Source organism: Nyctereutes procyonoides, unplaced genomic scaffold (assembly GCF_905146905.1).
Source record: "Nyctereutes procyonoides isolate TBG_1078 unplaced genomic scaffold, NYPRO_anot_genome, whole genome shotgun sequence".
Lineage (NCBI taxonomy): Eukaryota > Metazoa > Chordata > Mammalia > Carnivora > Canidae > Nyctereutes > Nyctereutes procyonoides.
In genome coordinates this window covers 3208475-3232290 of record NW_026575028.1, presented here as the reverse complement: position 1 = coordinate 3232290, position 23816 = coordinate 3208475, and the positions used below count along the sequence as shown (strand labels likewise).

At 34.8% G+C, this 23816-nt stretch overlaps 1 protein-coding gene across 10 annotated transcripts in view; it reads left to right on the top strand.

Moving 5' to 3' along the window:
- WNK1 (WNK lysine deficient protein kinase 1) overlaps window positions 1-23816 on the top strand; it is a 147268-nt gene that overhangs the window by 92840 nt on the left and 30612 nt on the right. For 7 of the 10 annotated variants that reach the window (XM_055315339.1, XM_055315332.1, XM_055315338.1 and 4 more), the window contains exons 5-9: window positions 6615-6703; window positions 8707-8926; window positions 10777-11110; window positions 11996-12183; window positions 20251-20328. In XM_055315339.1, the coding sequence (XP_055171314.1) occupies window positions 6615-6703; window positions 8707-8926; window positions 10777-11110; window positions 11996-12183; window positions 20251-20328 (909 nt within the window). Of the gene's footprint in view, window positions 1-6614; window positions 6704-8706; window positions 8927-10776; window positions 11111-11995; window positions 12184-16868; window positions 18099-20244; window positions 20329-23816 lie in introns of all 10 variants that reach the window. The other 3 variants (XM_055315334.1, XM_055315333.1, XM_055315340.1) reach the window with 2 other exon arrangements.

Here is a 23816-nt window from a genome sequence, read left to right as displayed (position 1 = left end):
AAATCTCGTTTTGCCTGTCCAGAGATCTTTGTTGCAGGAACAGTCGGAATACTAGTAGCAGAAGTGTTTACCGTTGCTTTAAACATTTATCTTTGTTTAAAGAGCTCATAGAGAATAATAGTACTTAACTATATTGGGAGAAGTATCATATAAGAGTAACTAGTTTTCTACTCTGAATCATGGAAATAGAGATGATAGCATTGAAAGAAATGAGGAAATGTAGAGAAAAGCACTGACTCTAAGAGGAATTAGAGCTTAGGTATGTAAACTTTTGTCCATATGTGAATGGTGTTTTTATTGTATATGTTGAAAATTCTCATCTTGATATATAGAAAAGACTGGTCTTTATAGATTTAGATATTAGTGCCTACATTATACCTTTATCCAAAAAAAAGTGATCTCACTGTAGTTTTGTGTGTTGCCCAGCAGAATTTTAAAAGCCAGGCAACAAGTCACCTGTTTTCTAACTCTTATTTTCATTTGGTTAAGCATAGTCCTAAGCAGGCTTACTCAGACATTTAAGTTAAAGGTAATGCTGCACACATTACTGTATTTCTGACCAATACCTGACATTCTAGACTACTTACTTAGTAGTGATGAATTGTGTTGAGTCCAAGATCAACGGCAGTTACTTTGAGATAGGTTGTTAGAATTAATAGTCATTTTTAGCCTTTAGAGAAGTATTCCTACCATTCCCTAGCTTCTAAGCTCTTATCGTATGTTACTGTTAATTGAGTAAAGACTAAATACCTGCTTCCTTGATGGGGATTCCAGCTTACCAAATTAAAAGGGATAGACTTGGGTTACCTATTACGACAGTGCATTGAACAGTGCTTTTTCTGCCATCTTTGTTAATGCCATGAAGAAAAACCTTTCTTTAATCACTAAAGTCAAAGTAGTACTTATTTGGGTTCATGAGATGATCTTGTCAAATGCAAATATCTTTAGTTATAAATGCATATTGAGGCTTTTAATAGAAGGGAAGGGAGAAGAGTAAATTCTTAACGATTCTGTGTACTAAGTCACGGCTGTTTGTTTATTTTTAATGTCATGAGAGAGTAGTAAGGCTTTAATATCACCTCTTTTTAAGTTAGGTAAACATTTCAATCACATAATTTAGATAAACTATTATCTATAGTTTGCAAGTGAGTTTAAGGGATATGGCTTAGGTGACACATAGACTTGGTATATGAGAAGTCAACTGGAGAACCCAACTCTGGTATTGTGATTTCCCTGAACAGTGTTTCTTTTGGCTTCATATTCAGAGTTTACATTTTGATTGTTGAGCTTAATCCCCTTTTCTTTTAAAAGCATAGTTCCAACATGATTAGGGGTGAGGGAGTGTGTTTAGATAAATAGATTTCTAGTGTGGGTTTTGATGTCAAGGAGGCAGAACCTGTGGATATAATGGGTGGAGCTTTGAGCAAGTAAAAATCTCATTTTGCTTGCCTTGGGCTCTGTTGCTTTTAGAGGAAAAGCAGGAGGAGCAGTAGCAGAACAGTGTCCCTGCTTTTCAGCATGTAGAATTGTTTAAAGGGCTGATCTAGAATAAGTAGATAATTGGCTGAGCAGAGCACTCATGTCTGAAAGTTGGAGAAGCATGGCTAGTGTTAAACAAGAAACTATGCTTCAGTCTGACTTTGATGTCTGCCTTGCTTATGCTGTAGGCTAATTTACTGTTAATTTCCATTTTTATCAATTTCCTCCCTTTTCCTCTAACTGTAACAAGTTTGTTTTGTCTTTTGTGATGGATTTTACAAAGAAAGACTTCTGCTCAGTGTTTGTCATCATAAATTCTCATTGCTGCTGCTGCCCTCAAAAGGATTGTGTAAATGAGGTGGGTAAGAATTTCTGATATATACAAAAGGTGTATTGTAGCCATTTGGTAATATATGTAGCAATGTGAAATTATTTATTTTAGAATGTCTTTTAAAACACTTGAAGTTTTGTGATTTAGTTAACTTCCACTACATTTTGTAGAGGGGGAAGGAGGCTTTTCTCAATTCTAAATTGTTAGGAAGAAAAGATAGATAGATAGATAGATAGATAGATAGATAGATAGATAGATAATAGATAGATAGGAAGAGTTTTACTTTTATGAAAGTATAGATAAATGTTACCCTAACACATTTGAAACCTGAGCTTTTAATAAGCAAGAAGCAAGTACTGACAGTTTTAAGAGCTAGAATATTGAACCAGAAAATACTGTATTATGAATCACTTTTCAAGCAGGCTAGTTGGCAAACTATAAGTAAATAGAATTCAAAGGAAAACTGAATCTATAAAATGCATGTATGTGTTTTTCATTTTTCTTGGTTCAAATCAACATTTTATAAGTATATCAACTCTTAATGTGACTTTGGGGGAGTCACAATTGTTAGGTTTTTTTGTTTGTCTTTGGGTTCGTTTTTTTGTTTTGTTTTTTGTACTCTAAAATTGCACAAAAGTAGTCTTTGTTTTTGTTTTAAGAGAACATATAGGGACGCCTAGGTGGCTCAGCGGTTGAGCATCTGCCTTCAGCTCAGGGCATGATCCCAGGATCCGGGATCTAGTCCCACATCTGGCTCCTTACAGGGAGCCTGCTTCTCCCTCTGCCTGTGTCTCTGCCTTTCTCTCTGTATATGTCTCTCATGAATAAATAAATAAAATCTTAGAAAAAAAAAGAGAACATATAATTTTGTATAAACCCAGAAGTAAATGGATATATACATTAAATATTCAAGAAGTACTTTTGTTTAATGGAGGGAAACATGTTACTCTCCCATGTCAAAAAAACATAACATAGCACTATTTGCCTAAAGAGGGATCCTGTGAATTACAAAAGTAAGCAAGAATATTTCTAGAGCCAGTGGGTTGCTGGCTGCAGAAAAATGGAATAAGAGGGAGTGTCTCTAACCAGATTTTTCTTATGTGTAATGTATTAGCCCAATTTGTCTACCTTAGTATTCTTCTGTTTTGGGTTTTTAACCCTCATTCAGAAGAAGTGAGCAGAACTTTGCCTTTACTGGTTGAAACTGGACTAGAGTAGTACTTAGTGAAGTTAAATCAGGAAGTAAAGGGGTTACATTAGGAGGATTTTAAAGACTCTAAGTTGATTATCTTTGTTGAAGTGTATGAAAGGGAAAAAAGATGAAAATGAAATCTTGTCAAATGTTTTTTCTCATCAGTATTTTGTTCTGTCTGGTGCTTAAAACCATGTTTTAGAATAATCCGGATCTTTTTTTTTCTTTAAAAAGTCAACAGTTACCAAAAATATTTTAAAATATATTGAGTTCTTTCATTTCTTAAACCTGTAAGTATGATGAAAGTATCAAAACCTGTACTTGTTTATTTTAAGCAGCTTTCTATGATATGTCTGTCCCAGATGACTTTTTTGTAAGGTCACTTTCAGGGGTGAAGTTTCATACTCATTTTTACATTTTGGGGATCATTTTCAGTATACAACCCCATATATTCTTCTCAAAATGATTCAGAATACTTCTGCTAGGTATTTTGATAATCCTGGCTGGCTTGATAGTAGCTGACTGATAGCTGAAGTTTCTTCTACCTTTTTCATTATCTAAGTGGGTAGCCATAAACTGCATTAATCTTTTAATATCAGCTACTGGACTAGTAAGGTATATCTCAGTTTTATTGGCTCCCTTGGTACCTGCAATACATTTTTTTAAGTCGGTACTGGTGTCAGAATGTTAGATAGCATTGGTATGGAGTCTTCTCTATTTTAATCTTGAATAGGTTGAGAAAGCAGCTTAACCTAGTAGATTCCAGGCGTTTATGACTCGCAGTTGCTGGTTTTGCTGTTATAACCTTACATAGCTCATTTGTTCAACTAGTATTTCTGTTTGTAAATAGGAATTCCTATTTGTAAAGTGTGTGTGTGTGTGTGTGTGTGTGTGTGTGTGTGTGTGTGTTTGCATGGGTAGGATTAACAAGAGTATTATTTAAAGACAACCAAGAGGGATCCCTGGGTGGCGCAGCAGTTTAGCGCCTGCCTTTGGCCAAGGGTGCAATCCTGGGGACCCGGGATCGAATCCCACGTCAGGCTCCCGGTGCATGGAGCCTGCTTCTCCCTCTGCCTATGTCTCTGCGCGCCTCTCTCTCTCTCTCTCTCTCTCTCTCTCTCTCTCTCATAAATAAATAAAAATAAAAAAAAAATAAAGACAACCAAGAATGAAAGTAGGTTCACTATAGATTGTGGTGATTATTTTTCAAGAGAATTATTTGCTTCCTTTTAGACCTAAGCTTTATTATCTTCAGCGATTGCCTCTGAATTCAAAAGCAAACTTAATAATTCAAAGAGCTTTCAGTCTAGATAATACATCTGATAATACATCTGATCATATTCTATATTCTCTTTATCCAGTTTCCTGTAATATTTGGATTGTCTTTACATGCAAAGGCCAAATATGTATTTAGTGTCCAGTTTTACCAAAGAACATTCTTTTAGATAATTTTCTGCTAATAATAAATGTTCTACAAACTTAATATATTTTAGATTGTTCTCTACATTGTTTATAAATAGCATCTTTAAAATTTTCTTTTATACAGTTTTACATGTATGTTACACAACATTAAAAACAAACATAAAACAAAATCTCCAGTGTTTCCACTATCAGAGAACTTTTAGGGTATGTCATCTTTTTTTTTTTTTTTTCTTAAAACAGTTCCTATTTTCTTAAGCCTTAGTCTGAAATACCAAACCAGCTTGCTGAAGTAAAGCAACTTTTTGCTTCAGCAACATTATTTTCTTGTTCTCATTAGAATTATTATATGAAGACAAAGACCAGTTGGGAAAGCTAAGCTGTTTTTGAAAAATAAGAAAATTGAGGAAAATACAAACTTTTAGTCAGTATTTAGTACTTAGAAACTAACCTTTTAAATGCATGGATTGATTGATTTAATTTTCTTCATTTATTTAATGGAAATTTGCCTATTTTCACGTCTTATTTTATATTTTTAAAAGAAGACAGTATTCATCTATATTTTGTATAGCTATTCTATCAAGTGTAGGGGCTTTATGTCATGTTATTAAAATCAGTTAAGCAACCTTTTATGTTTTCTATATTATCATTTAGAATATGTGTTGCAGTTTTTATTTATAAGAAAATCTAATGGTTGGGTCATGTTGTTTATATACATCTCTTCCAGTTGCTGTTTTAGAGGTGGTGAAAGCACTACAGAAAGATCCCATCATCCATCTGCCCACTTTACTCATTCTACCATCAAAATTTTGTCAAATGCTAAAAGAGAAAGTTATATATTTCATTTAAATATACATAATACATGTTATATTTGGACATAAATATTTCACAAGTCTCTTATATATGTATCAGCGTCCTAGATCTTGGTAAAGGACCCAGGTAGTGCTGAGATATGTTGGGGCATAAATGCATGGATTTAACTTTAGGGTCAGCCCTACTTACAGTTCCTTGGTATGGAAAGTTATTCCTAGAGGGAGAGGTAGAATCCTCCAAATCAGGAGTTTTGAATAACACAGTTGAGTAATTGATGAGACTTACCCAATCACAACTCCAGTATTTAAAGACAAAGTGCTAACCATTTGATGCATTTCATTTCAGTCTGTGAGAGGTTACATGCATTTCTGTGATTTATCAAATTTTCACTAATTCTGTTTTAATCTGTCTTGTCACTGAGACAATAGGTGATTAAAATTTATATGCTATATTCTGACTTTTCTAGTCCCTCTCCCTTATTTCCCGTTCTCTGCGTTTTATGTGTTTATAGACTTACACTGCCACTTGGACAGTGTATCAGTGCAGCTGCATCAATCCATGTGGTTACTTAGACACGATGGGAAGAGAAAATGAAATGTTTTTCTCCACTTCACCTTTCAGCAGGGGTTATTTTGTTACATCTTACGTATATTTTCCACACATGGCTGAAATTTTTGTTTGCAAAAAATTTACATGTTACGAAGGTTCTAAAATGCTACTAGGATACTATATAGTATTACCTAAAATAGTGGTATTGAATTTTCTTCTGAAATTAATTAGAAACCTTGTCTTTTATATGGGCCTGGTTTATCACTTTTCATTTTATGTTTCATATGTACAAGACAGTTTGTTCTTCTGTTATGCCAAACCAACCCAAATCCTTACCTCCTCTGTTGAGTTTGTTAAAGAGTACTATGATAATAGAATACCTGCCAAACTAAGCATGTGAATTCATGCCCATTCATGGATTCACTGTTTAAAATGGTTAAATACTGTGTTGATTAATGTGTTAGGGAACAAGGCTGCACAAAAGATCTTCTAACCAGTTAGAACATTTGGCCCTTCTCTTGAGCCAGTAATTTCCTTTACCTGAAACAGCAGAAGATATTGACAACAGCTTAAATTTTTCCTTAGCTACATATAGAGGCCATGGAAGTAAGTGATCCCACTGTCTGACTATTCCTTGTTGTTTTCTTGTGGGAGTTAAATTGCCACTACCCAATTCTGACCCTGCAATGGACCAGCTCCTTCAGGCAAATCAGAAAAAAGCCAGGATGGTGAGAAGGCAATCTAATAGAACCTTAAGAGGCAATTCAAAATCAAAGTTCAAAGAACCTGCCTTTATTAATGTGTTTCCTTTGCTATTTTTATGTTTCTCAGGGAGTAAAGCCAGCCAGTTTTGACAAAGTAGCAATTCCTGAAGTGAAGGAAATTATTGAAGGATGCATAAGGCAAAACAAAGATGAAAGGTAAGTTTCCACTTTTGATTTAGGTGTTGCTTAAAAACCTAAAATATGATAAGCTCTGAATACAGTACTCAATCCAAACTACTTAATACTTGTGATTAATTTCTCTACTTACATAATATCTTTAAAAGTAGAGTTCTAGGGAAGCCTGGATGGCTAGTGGTTGAGCATCTGCCTTTGACTCAGGGCATGATCCCGAGGTTCCGGGATCGAGTCCCACATTGGGCTCCCTGCGTGGAACCTGCTTCTTCCTCTGCCTGTGTCTCGGCCTGCCTCTCTCTCTTTCTCTCTCTCTGTCTCATGAATAAATAAATAAAATCTTTAAAAAAAAAAAAAAAGAGTTCTGGGGCTGCCTGGTTGGCTCGGTCAGTAGAGCATGCTACTCTTGATCTCGGGATGGTGAATTTAAGCCCCATGTTGGATGTAGAGATTACTTAAAAAATAATATAAAAAATTTTTAAAATCTTTTTTAAAAAAAAGTAGAGTTCTGTCCATTTAAGGCAGTGTTGAGATTTGATACACTGAATGTTATTAAAATGTGGTATGGTAGAGTTTACATAAACCAGAACCACCTTAAACATAGCTGCTACATTCAGTAAGAATTAATTACTTGTAGCGTCCGCATGACTTATGAAACCAGTAGGGTTCAGTTTCTCTCTAACCAGCAGATTTGTTCCTTACTTTTTTACCAATTGAATTCTAAAAGGTGAAATAAAATCTTGGCTCTTTAAAATCAGCTCAACTCTACACATCTTAATTTGCTTTCATTATGCCAGAATTAAAGAACAAACATCAAAATGCCTTTCAGTAAAAAAGAGACAACTTTGCCCAAAGCTTAGGAGGAGATTTGGCTTAGTCATTTTTACTAATAGGACTCTTCTCAGAGGAGTGGCAAGTATCTGATCTGTCATAGCTGATTCATCACCCATTAGGCATGGCAAAGATCCAGTGTCTGCTTTTTAAAAATAATCCACCCTCACCCTCCAAGAAAGAAAAAGTAGACCAGCCAATATAAATATAAATTGTAAGTTGAGTGTAATCCAGTTCCTAAAAAATGTGAGTGATCAAGTATATCAGCCAAATTAAAGAATTCAGGATCTTCACTTCGCCAGTCTCATATTCTTTTCATAACATTGTTATTTGGAAGAGCTTAACATCATGATCTGTAAGGCTGTTTAGTAGAACTTTAGTTTGGGTTTCTAATTTTATATACATTTGGAAAGGAGAGTCCTTAATCTAAGAACTTTTTGTTTATTTGTTTTTGTTTTTTTTTTTTTTTTACTATAAACAAAGGAATATTTGTTTCCAGTCTTAGAACAATATTACTCTGTTTCTTTTCTGGATGGTGCAGTTTACTAGATTACTGGTTCTTTGAAACCATTTATCTAAAGAAGATTATTCCATAATCAGACTTTTTACCTAGTACACAAATTGTTGACCAAGGAATTGAGAGAATTTATATCAGTAAACAAAGTTGTAGTAGAAGGTAAAGAACTAGAAATCACAAAATCTAGTTTCAAATTTTGATTCAACCAGTTGAGGTTTATAACTGTGAGCAAGATTTTCACTCTCTCTAAGCCTCTATTTCCTAGTAATCAGAAAATACCTCATTGGATGTTGGTCAAAGATCAGAGGGGATCATAAATAAGAGGAGTATTTGCTAACTATAAATTCTGCATAAATTATGTGTGTATTTTGAAGCTATGATATTCTGTGTATTACTTGCTATTTGTTAACCAATAAGAGGTTAGATCACTTAGATTAAAAAGTATTAGCTTTCAGCTCTTATTTATAAATGAAATTGTTCTGATGTTGTATAACTTCAGAGTAAAACTGTAATGACTATTCACATGGAACTCATGTAGTAATGAGTTATAAAGTTTCCCTTTTTTATAGTCTGCCTATATTATTCCAAGCATAACAATAATCAGCCGCACATGAAAATTATATTTTCAATCTAATGACATTTTGTTTGGTTTTTTGTTTCATTTCTCTCTCTTTGGAAGGTATTCTATCAAAGACCTTTTGAACCATGCCTTCTTCCAGGAGGAAACAGGGGTACGGGTAGAATTAGCAGAAGAAGATGATGGAGAAAAGATAGCCATTAAATTATGGCTACGTATTGAAGATATTAAGAAATTAAAGGGAAAATACAAAGACAATGAAGCTATTGAGTTTTCCTTTGACTTGGAAAGAGATGTGCCAGAAGATGTTGCTCAAGAAATGGTAAATGTGGATGGAACTAGAGGGTATTATGCTAAGCTAAATAAGTCAGTCAGGAAAGACAAATATCCTATGATTTCATTCATATGTGAAATTTAAGAAACAAAACTGTTGTACACAGGGGAAGGGAAGGAAAAATAAGATGGAAACAGAGGGAGATAAACCATAAGAGACTCTTAACTGTAGGAAAAAATAAAATTTCTAAAACAATAAGAGACTCTTAACTGTTAGGGAGAACACTTGATGGAACGAGCAGTAGGTGTTATATGTGATTGATGAATCTCTAAATTCTTCCTCTGAAACTAATAATGTTAATTATTAACTAATATGTTAATTAAATTGAATTTAAATTAAAAAAATTTTTTTAAAGAAATGGTAAATTAGTGTTGATCCGCTATTTAAAAATTGATGTAGATTTATAAACATTAATGTTGGGATGCCTGGGTGGCTCAACAGCTTAGCGCACGCCTGGGGCGTGATCCTGGAGACCTGGCAGCAAGTCCCACATCAGGCTCCCTGCATGGAACTTGCTTCTCCCTCTGCCTGTGTCTCTGCCTCACTCTCTGTCTCTCACGAATAGATAAATAAATAAATAAATCTTTTTTTAAAATAAAATAAGTAAACAGTAATATTGAGCAAAAAAGTTTCTGAAGCATTGTGGGTGGAAGATCTCAGATATAAAATTGTGTTGATTGGTGGCCCCCAAAGTTCTTTTTATTTGAGGAAAAGATATATAGAAGTAGATATATTAGGATGGATAGATGGATGGATGAGTAGATCTAGAATGCATTCTGAAATAATGTGAACATCTGTGAGGTTGAATGACTCCTAATTTATATAAACCTACTGAGTTATAATGACAAGTTATATTTTCTAAATACTGATAACATCTGATCAGTCATCTGGATAAACCCTATAAATATATCATAAATTGTTTTTACTTTGAGGGAATTTTTAAGAACAATTATTAGTAGGCAGCCTTTGGTGAATCATCTTTTGAAGTATGTCTAAAAGGTCATTTTCAGAAAGGAAACACTTTACCAATTTTAGGCTCGCCATAGTGTCTAAACTGTTAATATGCAGAGATACTCATAGACTCTCTACCAGAATTTATCAGCCCCCATTTGATAGAAGTTGCTTCTGAGAAGGGGTCAGGTATGAAAGAGATACTTATTTTAATTGTTAGTTTTTTATACCTTTAGAGATTTGTGTTTGTGTGTGTGTGTATTTTTAACTTTCATGTATTTATAAAAATTGTTTTACCTGGTTAAGTTATTGCCTAGGGAAAAGAAGTAAAAACACAAGTTAACATTAATAGTTACATGTAAGGGGAAAATAGATTGACTAGAGTAGAAGAGCCTTACTTGGTTTAAAAACTTTGGGGGGCAGCCCAGGTGGCTCAGCGGTGTAGCGCCGCCTTCAGTCCAGGGCATGATCCTGGAGACCCGGGATCGAGTCCCATGTTGGGCTCCCTGCATGGAGCCTGCTTCTCCCTCTGCCTGTGTCTCTGCCCCGCACCCCCTTTCTCTCTATGTCTCATGAATAAATAAAATCTGTAAGAAAAATTAAAAAAAAAACTTTGGTTTTAGGTTCCCCATTGTTTTGTTGTTGTAAGAAGTGAAGGTACACCTACCCTAAGAGTTTCTACAGAGATGATGGCACCCACCCCATGAGTATCTACAAAAAAAAATGGAGAAATGCATGATGCAGACAAGTAATTTCACAGTTTGGTTAAGGCCAGTCCTTGGAGAGGTCTTTCTCTTTCCCCTTTCTTATTTTTTTTCTCCTAAAGGTGCCTTTTTTGTTTTCTGTTTGTTTTCTTCTGCTTCCTAATGCACTCTTGTATCTTGTAGGTAGAGTCTGGGTACGTCTGTGAAGGTGATCACAAGACCATGGCAAAAGCCATCAAAGATAGAGTATCATTAATTAAGAGAAAACGAGAACAGCGGCAGTTGGTTCGAGAGGAGCAAGAAAAAAGAAAGCAGGAAGAGGGCAGTCTCAAACAGCAGGTAGAACAACAATCAAGTACTTCCCAGGCAGGAGTCAAGCAGATCCCTTCTGTCAGCACTGGCATGCCTACTGCTTCTACCACTTCAGCTTCAGTTTCTACGCAAGTAGAACCTGAAGAACCTGAGGCAGATCAACATCAACAGCTACAGTACCAACAAACTAGTATATCTGTATTATGTAAGTATTTTGTGATGTGCACAGGTATGCTAAGGATATCCTTAGTTGACTTTTCAACTTCTTGTTCATCATTTTGTACTGGCCTCTTGGTTTGAATCATAAATCTAACATATAATAAGAAATTTGAAATGATTACCACCCTACCTTTTCCCATGTGTCAAATGATTATCACCTACATCTATCACTAATAGACTAAAAAGATAAGAAAATGTGATTAGAGTGTAAAATAATTTTACAGGTTCCAACATCTTGAAAATTCCAGTTTGTAGATTTCTACTTTTCACAATTCCTTAAAATAAAATATAATTATGAAACTAATACTACACTGTATGTTAACTGGAATTTAAATTAAAACTTTTTTAAAACTTACATCTACAAAAATAAATAAAATGAAATGTAACTAATAATGAAAAATGAACAAGTTTATCTTAGCTATTTGTAACTGAACCCATTAGCCAGGTTCAGCTTTTTTAGCAAAACTCAATAACATATAAAGTAGAAACTAATGAGGTTACTAGTTTTTGATTAAACTACCTGCTTAACACAAAAAATGCACTGGTCCCCAAAGTTAAGACTTTGAAAGGTGTGTCAAACTTACAGCTAACAGCATTCCATTTTATTTTCCTTATTCTTCAGATAATAAGATTCTAGGATAGCTATGAATTTTTTTTTAAGACATCAAAACTTTTTTCCCATATGGATCCTTCATGTTTTTAAGCATAGACACCTACTTATTAAAAACTAGTATTTATTTTTTATTTAGGTCAGATCTTTGCAAAGAAGATCTAACCCCAAAGAAAAAGAAAGTCTGGGTTTGTGATGGGAAAATATAAACCTCCTTTTTGTGATTTTTCTCTGTTTTTTCACAATTTATTTCTTCTTCAGCTGACGGGACTGTTGACAGTGGTCAAGGATCTTCTGTCTTCACAGAATCTCGAGTGAGCAGCCAACAGACAGTTTCATATGGGTCCCAGCATGAACAGGCACATTCTACTGGCACACTCCCAGGGCATACAGCTTCTGTTGTCCAGGCACAATCTCAGCCCCATGGGGTCTATCCACCCTCAAGTGTGGTAAGTAGCTGCATAAGAGAGTGTAAGCCTATAATAAAAGCCGATAGATACATGTTAAATTCACATTCTTTCTACTATCCAAGCAATAGCATGAGTCTGAAGTAGAAAATGTAAATGGTATATTTCTGAAGGGAGTAGGTTTCTTACAGAGTACAATGAGAGTAGTTCAGGCAGGTTAGGACATAACATTAACATGTGAGAATTAGCTGAACTTTGTATGTGAAGAAACTATGTACAAGACTTAGACTAATCTGCATTTATTAAAGATAATGCTCTCTTTAGCATTTTAGAGTTGAAACTGTTCAAAGCAGCATAAGTTGGACATAGGAATGATTTGGGGATGGGCACAAGGAGTTTTCAAAAGCTTTCTTACTAAAAGTATTACTGAGCATTTCTTGTAAGATTTCTTACTGTATAAAACACAGGTAAGATGTTCAAACCATTATAGAATGCTGCATGTTAATACTTTAGAGTGAAGGAATCCTTTATTTGTATGACCATTTAATTTAGCGCTTGTGTTTAGTTAACCATCAGTTGCTATGCGTGTTCTTGCCTTAAAGTCTGTGTTGGACACAAATTCCTTCCCCAGTATATGTTCATTGCTTTTTCTCTTTATTTGATATTGTTTAATTACAGATTTATTTTCAGAATCAATTTATGGAGATTATTTCCTGAAATATTTTATGCATTTATATAGACATACAGACACAGCCCCTGTTTTACATTAGCCACTCTTCTCATAGAGAAAATGTTAAAATAGATCATCAGGTAATACCTCATTTCTTTTTTTGGCCCTGCGTGAAGTCTTCAGAGGTAAATAAAGGACATCATCTGCCTCAGGGAAGAATTGGAGAACAACTGGACACTGTATAGCACTTGTTTAGTGAGATCTTTAGACATATTTTCTCTTTCGCAGAAAGCTTTTAAATCTGAATTTTGTGGAACTTCTGCTCTGCATTAAATGAAAATCTTTCTCTCTTTAAGAAAATACTTCTGCTTGCTCTGTTCTTTTATCCTACAACTTGGAATAAAAGATGTTTGTATTGTTTCAGAGTCCATTCATCAGTCCTGCAGTGGCTAGGTCTCAAGATGAATGGCCACAGTAACATAAACTACTAATACACTGTTTTAACAGTCTACTTTTCTGACATTTAAAATCATTAAGGTAGAAGAATTTATGAAGGCTATGTAGATGTTTCTTTGTTCTGATATATATTTTTTGTCAGCATTTCATGTTCATTTCTATTGTTTACATTGATTTTTTTGTGGATCATAATAACTAGATTTTTTAAAACTATTTTTAATATCTTGGCTTCCTGCATCACAGGGTAATGAACATTAGGTGTCTCTATTGAGAGAAGGAAACAGAATGATCATTTATGAAGATTTTAAATATTTGAGCCGCAAACATAGCTGTATTGGTTGATGCTCTAAAAGCAGACTGTTACTGACGGTCTTGCCTTTTAATGACAGTATTCTGTAGAGGTAGCATGAAGGGTTACTAAATATTGAGGATTTTTTTTAATTTTATGATTCTGTTTCTTTCTTAGCACAGAAAGAATTTATTATGGCTTACAACAATGTATCAATATGGAATAAAAAAATTAGGGTAAAAAAGAAACAAGGGTGGAGAAAAATAGAACTAGGAATGAACTAAGTATGATAAGTATGATGATCTCTTACTTGCTACTGGTAGGCCACAAATTTGGTTCAGTGTATTCTCTGCAGCCAATTTTGGAAAAGAAAATATAATTAGCAACACAGTTCACAATACCTAAAAGGAAGTAACGAACTTGCTCAAGACAACCTTACTACAGTATTAGGTGTACTGCTTTCTAGCTATATTAAAATTTTTATGTTAAGACACCTCAAACTTTATAAACTTAGGTTGAATCTCTGATATGTTGGAAAATTGTTAGTTACTCTTTAGAGATTCACATTTAAGATGTTTTTCCATTGACTACTTTAGTAAAACTGCAGAATGTATCTATATCGTGAATTAACTCTAGAAATCTAATGCTTTTCCTACTAGAAAATGACTTTCTACCCTTTATAAAGATAGGAAGTGTAATAAATAAAATACTCTGAGCCAACAAACTTTTTTTAGTCTGATGTCTTCTAAAATAGAATTGAGAAACCTTTTTTGAGGTTTCCAGAATTCCTGCAAACTATTCGAGTCTTAAAATCTACACCTTATAATGTACATTAAACTAATAGAATTCATTCTTGTTTAATCTTAATAAGTTTGGAGAAAACTGCAAGCCAGTGTTCATTGTTTTCCCTATTATACTATCTCAGTCGGCCATTCTTATTCATACATTAATAACAATTAATGTTATTTTAGGATATTTAGGAAGAGAATTGATCATTTTCATAGTTTATAAAAAAAACCTGTACTTGACCAATGGTATAGAGAGAATAGTTATGATCTACCAGATTTGCTTTGTGGAATTATACCTATCCTCAAAAAAATTGAATTTGTGGGATTGAGGGAGGATGGAATACTTTGTCAGCTATGCCCTGTTTTCATTGTACATTTGGTTATTTTGTGTTCACAGTACTGTGTTTTCATGTGTGTGTTTGTTTTCTGTTTAGCCTCGTCGTGGCCGTAGCATGTCAGTTTGCGTTCCCCATCTTTCTGCTGTTCCCTCTCTGTCCCGCATCTCTCCCAGTGCTCCTTCCACCCCACCACCAGTGCTGTCTGCACCTCTTTCTCCTTCCCTCCTTCGGATTGCCCCTGAGGAAACTTTTGCCGAAAAGCTTTCTAAAGCATTGGAGAGTGTCCTGCCTATGCACTCTGCCTGTCAGCGCAAGCACCGACGCTCCAGCCTGCCTTCCCTCTTTGTCAGTACTGTATGTAACCATAAACTTCCTGACAAATGAAAATTTATTGCCAGTGAATACATCCAGGCATCAAGAATTTTCATAAAAATTAAATAAAAGGATTACATAATATATTACGTAATATATTATGTATATATTATGTAATATATTATGCTTTTAGGGTACCAGTTCTTCCTATAGGAAACTTTTTGTTATAAAACTTTAAGGGGGAGAAAATTAAAAAAGCAAGGAGGTAGAGAGAGAATGCTCATAAATTTCTGGGCACAATATGTACACAATAAAATTTAGCTTCTATTATATTCTTCTATCCCAATGACCTATACAGATCCTTGTATTTTCATACATTAATAATGAATATGTATTACTTCATTTTTAAATTCATTGGCTTAATCAAAAGCAAATTTTCTCTTTATCAAAAATTAACCCAAGTATATTTTCTCTTCACTTTATTCTAAAGAGACATTCATGAAGCTGGATTAGTCCCATTTTTCCCCATAGTGAAGAGTAATTGAAGAGAGAAAGTTGGTTTTAGTTTATTAGCTGTTTAAAAAAGTGTATTGATAACTAAAAGGCCTCTCATGTTCCCTTGTGAAAATTTTTCTCTGATATTGAATAAGGTTGAATCTTGACCCTAATGAATACATTAGATACACATATAGTGCATAAGATTTCCTTTGGCCCCACTTATATCCATAAAAAAAATCTGTCTTTTAAAGTTATGTTAAACACTGTAGGACCTTGCTGCTGCTTTTCCAGAGAGAGAATATAGTTAACGTTCCAGTTTAGCGATACCAAAATCTTCAAATTTTTACTTAGGATAATGATTAACCATATAGTATATAATGGCTTTGGGATACTCCTTGAATAAACAGTAAAATGGAGCATTCTGCTTTGAAATAGAGGTGCTCTTTTAGCTGTTATGAAGAAGTAACAGTTGAGCCATTTTATTAACTTGATGGGGACCATCCCTACTGAAAGAATGAGACCAATCTATTATTTTTAAAAAGAGTTCATGAAAGTGCATTATTACAGTGTACACTTTGCATTTGGCAAGGTAGAGTCTTATGCCTAGAACTGCCTCTGCCACAACAAAAAGTGCTGTTAAGTCAGTGTTATTATTTTATCCTTTTCACTTGATTTGAACACCAAATTATTCAACTCTTAACTAGGATCAGAAAAGTGGACATTCAGTGATGTGGCATCTGTAACATGTCTCATATAGTAAAATTAACTGCATCAGTTTGGGATTGATGGATGAAGGACATTACTGTCAGCAGTCAGTAGTGTTTTTTTTCTGTCCACAAAAAATAGCTCTTTTGATTTCTAGTTAGAAGGCATATATTAGTTGATAAGAAAAATAATACGGAGCCTCTGATACAGCACAGGATAAGACAGTATAGGAAAACTTTGTATTGCAGCTTTAATTGAAGCATCTTACGTTTTTAAAATGCTGGGCTTATATTGTCATGTTGTCTTCCCTTATTATTTTAACTCTTTTTCCACTGATGTAATTTATATTAAATCTTAAGAGTGAGCATATTTATTGGAGGTAAAAACAGAACAGACACTTAAATTCTTCCATCTCCTTTCAGAAAGATTGTTGTGGAAAAGTAGCTCTTATCTAATGCAAAAAGTCCCACAGAATAACTTATTGACCCTGGATGTATTTAATGGATTTTTACTATGCACATAATTTTATAATAACAAAAGCATTGTTATTTCTTAATTATAAATTTGGTGTAACCATTTCATAGTGTTACACAAAGCTACCCAGTTTTGCATGTCTAATGTAATTTCACATATGAATGTATGAATTACTTGTCTTATTCATGTTGATACAGCCTCAGTCCATGGCGCATCCGTGTGGGGGGACCCCAACATACCCAGAATCACAGATATTTTTCCCAACTATTCATGAACGTCCAGTTTCTTTTTCACCACCTCCCACCTGTCCACCGAAGGTGGCCATTTCCCAGCGACGTAAGAGCACCTCCTTCTTGGAAGCCCAAACTCGCCACTTCCAACCCCTGCTGAGGACTGTTGGCCAAAATCTTCTTCCACCTGGTGGCAGCCCAACTAACTGGACACCAGAGGCTGTAGTTATGTTGGGCACTACAGCCAGTAGAATAACTGGAGAGCCATGTGAGATACAGGTCCATCCTATGTTTGAACCAACTGAAGTTCACAGTGACTATAGACCTGGACTGGTACTTCCAGAAGAAGCTCACTATTTTATTCCTCAGGAAGCAATGTATTTAGCTTACCAGGCCCAGGTGACAGAACAGTATGAGGGTATTCCATACAACTCACCAGTACCGTCAAGTCCTATGAAACAGATACCTGAACAGAAGCCAGTACAAGGGGGCCCTACTTCAAGTTCTGTCTTTGAATTTCCATCTGGACAGGCTTTCCTGGTAGGACACCTTCAAAATCTAAGGTTAGGTTCTGGATTGAGTCCAGGATCTCCCCTCTCTAGTATTTCTGCACCTATCAGTACAGATGCTACATGTTTGAAATTTCACCCTGTCTTTGTTCCTCATTCTGCGCCTGCTGTGTTAACTCATAACCATGAGAGCAGAAGCAATTGTGTATTTGAGTTTCATGTTCACACTCCAAGCTCCTCTTCAGGAGAAGGAGGAGGAATTTTACCTCAGCGTGTTTACCGAAATCGGCAGGTTGCAGTGGACTTGAAACAGGAAGAACCACCTCCTCAATCAGTTGGATTACACAGCCGCCTACAGCCTGTGACTGAAGAACAGCGTAATTACCATGCCCCAGAATTGACCATTTCTGTGGTAGAGTCTATCGGACAGACCTGGCCAATAGGAAGCCCAGAATACTCCAGTGATTCCTCACAAATTACTTCTTCAGACCCCAGTGATTTTCAATCACCTCCCCCTACAGGGGGAGCAGCTGCACCATTTGGCTCTGACGTCTCATTACCCTTTATCCATCTGCCTCAGACAGTGTTACAAGAATCCCCACTTTTCTTCTGTTTCCCCCAAGGAACCACATCTCAGCAGGTTTTATCTGCCTCATTTTCTTCAGGAGGATCTGCACTCCATCCACAGGTTATAGGAAAACTTCCACAATTCTTTTAAACTACCCTACTGTGCATCATTACTTTTAAGTTTTTTATCACTCCTTTACATTTATAAGGATTATTTTTACTTTTATTAGTAGAGTTTCTCCTTTGGGGGGATTACAAACTACTTGTATATAAGAACAAAATACAAGAGAGAAGCTGCCTCATTTACCTATAATATGTGCAAACCCTTGAAAAAGAGAACACAAAAACTAGAATCTTAGTCCCTCATCAAAATCAGTTACTTCTATCTGTATGTAGAATAATTTCAACTTGTAGTGAAAATGTAAATGGTAAATGTCTGTAATGTAAAGTTGACTCAGCATTGACTATTTATAAATGCTAATGTGAAGTATTTCTCCCTAGAAACAAACAGGACTAGTTTTTTTAAAAAACAGAAATGATAATATTTTTTCTGTAAAATGAAAAGAATGGAAAATAGGAAAAAAATTTTAAAGAGTATTAAGAATACCCAAAATTTTCATTAACGTGGAAGAATCTTAAAAGAGAAAGGAAACATCTTAAGAATTTAGGAAAAAATGAAAATGCATTTTAAAATGGCATCATTTGAACAAGTCACTTTGTATTATATGTCCAAATGTTAACCATAAAATTGATTCTAATTTTTAGCAACAATGTTATAATCTAGTGTGGGTGGTGGATTTTTTGCTTTGTTGTTTTTTTTTTTTTAAGAATTTGTGATATATGTTGCAAACTAAAAAACAGGTATCTCAGGCCTTGGTTCTTTCCTCAATAAATTAAATTTTATGTATACATATGGACATATGTACTCCCTTGTGAGTAAAAACAAAGTAATGGACATAATAGAATTCAACAAGTGGAGTCAGTATTAACTATTTGATATATTCTGTATATTTTATCATATATTTATCCATGTATAAGTCTTACATAAAATCTGTATAGGAGACTTTCCAATTATATTTTCAGGGCATCATTTGGATCTTCTTAATATTCCATTCTTATAAAGTATCACATGTTCTTAATACTTGTTTCCTATGTTTTTCCCTCAGGGGCGTAAACAACTCCAAAAGTATACATAAAGTATCAATTATTTAGAATAGTTCTAAGAAGCAAAAAGATCCAGAAACTTGAAAATTATGCTTCATGGGCATGCAGTGTACTCACATTAATGTACTAGTTGTTAGCCTATACTATAAATCTTACTGCACTGCCAGCCATTCTTTAAGCTTTTCAAAGTAAAATATCAGGTGGTTAATTTATAGACATACTGCCCGAAGAATGCATACTATGTAAATTTTTATTCTTTAAACAAGGTTAAGATGGAGTAGAATGTGGTATCAAATCCAAGTAAGCTTCAAAGAAACTGAAATGGAACACCAAAAGTGGGCATTTTCATTTCCTTAATTTACTGTATAAAATCCTGTATTCATTTTTTACCTTCTCATTTATCTTAACTTAGGTGACTTCTAGGTCAAGGTTTCTCAAATTCATCACTGTTGATGTTTTAGGTTGGACAAATTCTTTGTTGTGGGTCATGGTTCTGTGCATTGTAGGATTAGCAGCATCCTTGGCTTCTAATCACTAGATGCCTGTAGCAGCCACTTCCCCCAGTTGTGACAACTAAATGATCCCTGGGAGGGCAAAATCACTTCTAGTTTTGACAACTGTTGCTCTAGGTCAGTGATGATAACAGACTTTTTTACATTTTTGGTAAAAGTCACCATGGCACTAGAAGAAGTAGCAAAAGGAACCAAATTAGCACTATCAAATACCCTTTTGTCTTTAATTGTTCAGATATAGGAGTTTTTCACATCAGTAATTGTACTACTATTTTCCTGATTATTATATTTTCAGTAAGAATTTTATTATGAATCTTAGTATTTTGAATAGCTAAAATTATAGCCAGAGCATAGCAGTAGTAGTTTTAACCATGAGTGGTTTTTGCGTGGAATCAGGATATGTTCTGTGATATAATCCTCCAACCTTTTCTTACAAAAGATACCTCAGTGATCTCTCCCATACAATCAAACTAATGTTTTATTTTGCTTAGGCAAAGTCGCAGGAGTTTAAATATTTATTACAAAAGCCTGACCTTTCTATATACTTATCTGGGGCTTTGCTAATTTGTTGTATTCACTTCTTTTCATCATGCACAGGGGCAAAGCCAGGGTCAGCCATCCTCAAGTAGCTTAACAGGGATTCCATCTTCCCTCCCCATACAACATTCTCAGCAGGTGAGAACAACTCATTGCTACATTTTATGGATTAACAGTAGCCAAACACCGTTTAACGTCTTTTCATGAATTAGATTCCTGATATAAATAGGCTTGCTATGTTTTTGAAAGAAAAATCAAGAGGCATAACATTTCTTGTGTTTAGTAGCATTCTAGAAAGTCTTTTAATGTATTTTTAAACTATTAAAGTTAGACATAATGAAATTCAAAAGAATCATTGTTAACTTATAACATTATTCATCTGCCTTCTGAAATAGATGATTCTACACATAATTTAACAATACAAAGAATGTCAGTTTCGTTTTTATATTTGTGACTTATTCTTTTATGAGCATTTTGCCATTGCCTTCATTGTATTTAACTCTATTAATACCAAACAACTTAATTATTTATAATTTGTGGAGTGGAATATCAGATTTTACGCTAAAAGAAACTGAACAGCTACTTTAGGAACTTCTTAAACGTTTTTTTTTGTTTTGTTTTGTTTTGTTTTTTTGTTTAAGATTTTATTTATTCATGAGAGACACAGAGAAAGAGAGAGAGGCAGAGAGACACAGGCAGAGGGAGAAGCAGGCTCCATGCAGGGAGCCTGACATGGGACTTGATCCTGGGTCCCCAGGATCAGGCCTTGGGCTGAAGGCAGCGCTGAACCACTGAGCCACCCAGGCTGCCCCTTAAACGTTTTTTTAAACTTGATTTGAGGAGCTTAAGCCCCCAACGTTCAAGGAGCTAAAAAGATTATTAGTACAGTGTTGATGTATTCAATAGCAAAACTACTAATTCTAAAATTAAATATCTGTAGTTCATTTACTGATATTAGTTAATAGCAATTATTTGCATAGGAATAAGTGGGTTTTTTTGGCACTATCAAATATTTATTAACTGTTTCAATAAAATTTATATGTGACACTACATATGTCCTAAAAACTTTCTGATGAACTATTTCATTGATAGTTCCCTATGACATGTGTTTTCCAACCACCAAATCATAAATTGGTTTCTGTTTCTATTAATTTTTTAAACAAAACTTTTAGTTCTTATTACAAATGGTCTTCTTCTCCAGCATGTTCATACAGTCATTTGATACTAGTTTAAGATTAGATGTTCCTTGTTCAAAATTAGTTTGGTCATATGTACATTTATTTGGTGACCAACAGCCCTGTCACAGAATTTGCTTTGTCTTGCTTCTGTCCTTTCTTTCAGAAAAGCAGCAGAATCTGTATATAATTATAAATTTGAGTAGTCATATTTTTGCCAAACTTAACAAATTCTATTTTAATTATAGTAACAATCCCTAATAAGGATACAAATTATGGGACACCTGGGTGGTTCATTCTGTTAAGCATCTGACTCTTGACCTCAATTAGGTCTGGATCTCAGGGTCTCATGAGTTCAAGCCCTACATTGGATTCCATGGTAGGCAGGAAGCTTGCTTTAAAAAAAAAAGTACAAATTAAAAAGTACATAAAGATATTTGAGGACAGAAGGACTATAATGGATACCACTCTCCTGTGTCTTTGGACAGAGGCCCACACCAATAAACTGAGCAAATTTAAGTGTGTGCACTGTTTTTCCTTTTCCAAAGGAATTTTTCATATATCTTATATGTGGGCATTTATGAACAAATGAAGATAGTGAAGCCATTCAGGTCATTGATAAGAAAAATATGTGGGGGTAAAGGAGGGCAATTCTTTAAATGTCAGGTTAAAAGAATCAGGTAGTTGACTCTCCTGGGGGAAAAAAATGTAGCTAAATATGGCTATTGTCATACTAAAAAATTTGTGTGTCAGTGATGCTTTTTTTAAGATAGTTTTATTTTGTGAATTGTTTTAAATATAGAATGGTATTTAAGTTACGTAGAATCATAAAACAGAGCCCTCAGTTTATGTAAGTGTATATAGTCTAGAATACTTAACTTTTTCAGGGTTACATAGCCAGTAAATGAATAGAACTAAAAATTACAAGTCAGAATTCAACATTTCTAGAATATTGAGGGGTTTTTTTCTATATTAAGGTTCTTCTATATCAGGGACTTCTGATTCTGCAGATGTGCTTAAGAAGCTGCATTTATTGGCTTCAGCTACTGGGGTTTCATGTATTTTTTTTTAAGATTTTATTTATTTTTTCATGAGAGACATGGGGAAGGCAGAGACACAGAGGGAGAAGCAGGCTCCATGCAGGGAGCCTGATGTGGGACTCAATCCCGGGACTTCAGGATCATGCCCTGGTCTGAAGGCAGGCGCTAAACCACTGAGTCACCCAGGGATCTGCGGTTTCATGTATTTTTTTTTTAAAGGTTTTGAACCCTCTTTACTATATAGGTGGAGTTTTTTAGATGTGAGTTTCACTTTACATGCTATCAGTTTCCAGCCCCATCTTAGGAAACTGTATCTCTGGTTTTACTAGAATGAGGAAAGAAATATACTTTAGCTAAAATGTACTTTATTTCATGGTTTCTGGAATGTAACCAATAAGGGATTGCTTTTTTCATGTTTTTATCAAGAGTCCCTTCTAGTGGTATGCTGTATCTTAATGTACCAAAAATACCTTCCTTCTACTAGAAAACTTAGAATGTTCTTTGCCATACGCCATATAGGCCATAACCCAGCTTACTTAATTTCTTCATAGGACCATGTAGAATCTTCAGGTATTTCGCTTTCTGTTCAACTGAGGCTCATGAACATTTTTTCATCAAGCACCATTCCTTGTCCAACAGATAGTACGTAGTCCATATAGGCTATTTGAACTGGTTTCATGAGGCAAGTTAATAAAAAACCATGATTTCAAGTTGCTACACACAATACTTGTTTGGCTGAAGCACTGAGTGTTAGCCAGTAGGATTGTGCACAAAAAGATCACCATATTCTCCTGGCCTACCCAGAGGTGCCACTTTTCCCTAAATACTCTTAAGGTATAATTGGTATACGTGCTTCTCATTCATATGTTAAGCACAAAGTGATGGTATATGTCTAAAAACTTGTTTCTTGACAGCTCGCTCTCTCTCTCTCTCTCTCTCACACACACACACACACACCAATTAAACAGATTTTTTTCATAATTGAGTTCATGTTCCTAAGGACTATGTGCTAGGTAGGCACTGAGGGTCTATCAAGATGGACCAGATAGGACTACTTTCAAAGGATCCTAAATAATCTAAACATATCTGTCAACTCCTACAAAACAAATAAGCATAATTAAGATTTCATACAATGTGCAAAGCACTTTACCTGTATTTTTATTTAATTCTTATATGAACCCTGTATGTATACCGTCATTTTCATTGTACAGATGGGAAGGCTGAGATGAGATCTGGAAAACCTAAGTAACTTAACCAAGCTTACACAACTTAGAAGAGGTAGAAACAGAATTTAAATCCAGTTGTCTTACTCCACAACTCATCAGTTAACTACATGCCAATTATGCCATGAAAGGAGAGAAATTAACATCACCTTCAAGCGGGGGGGCGGGGAGGGCGCAGGGAATATCAG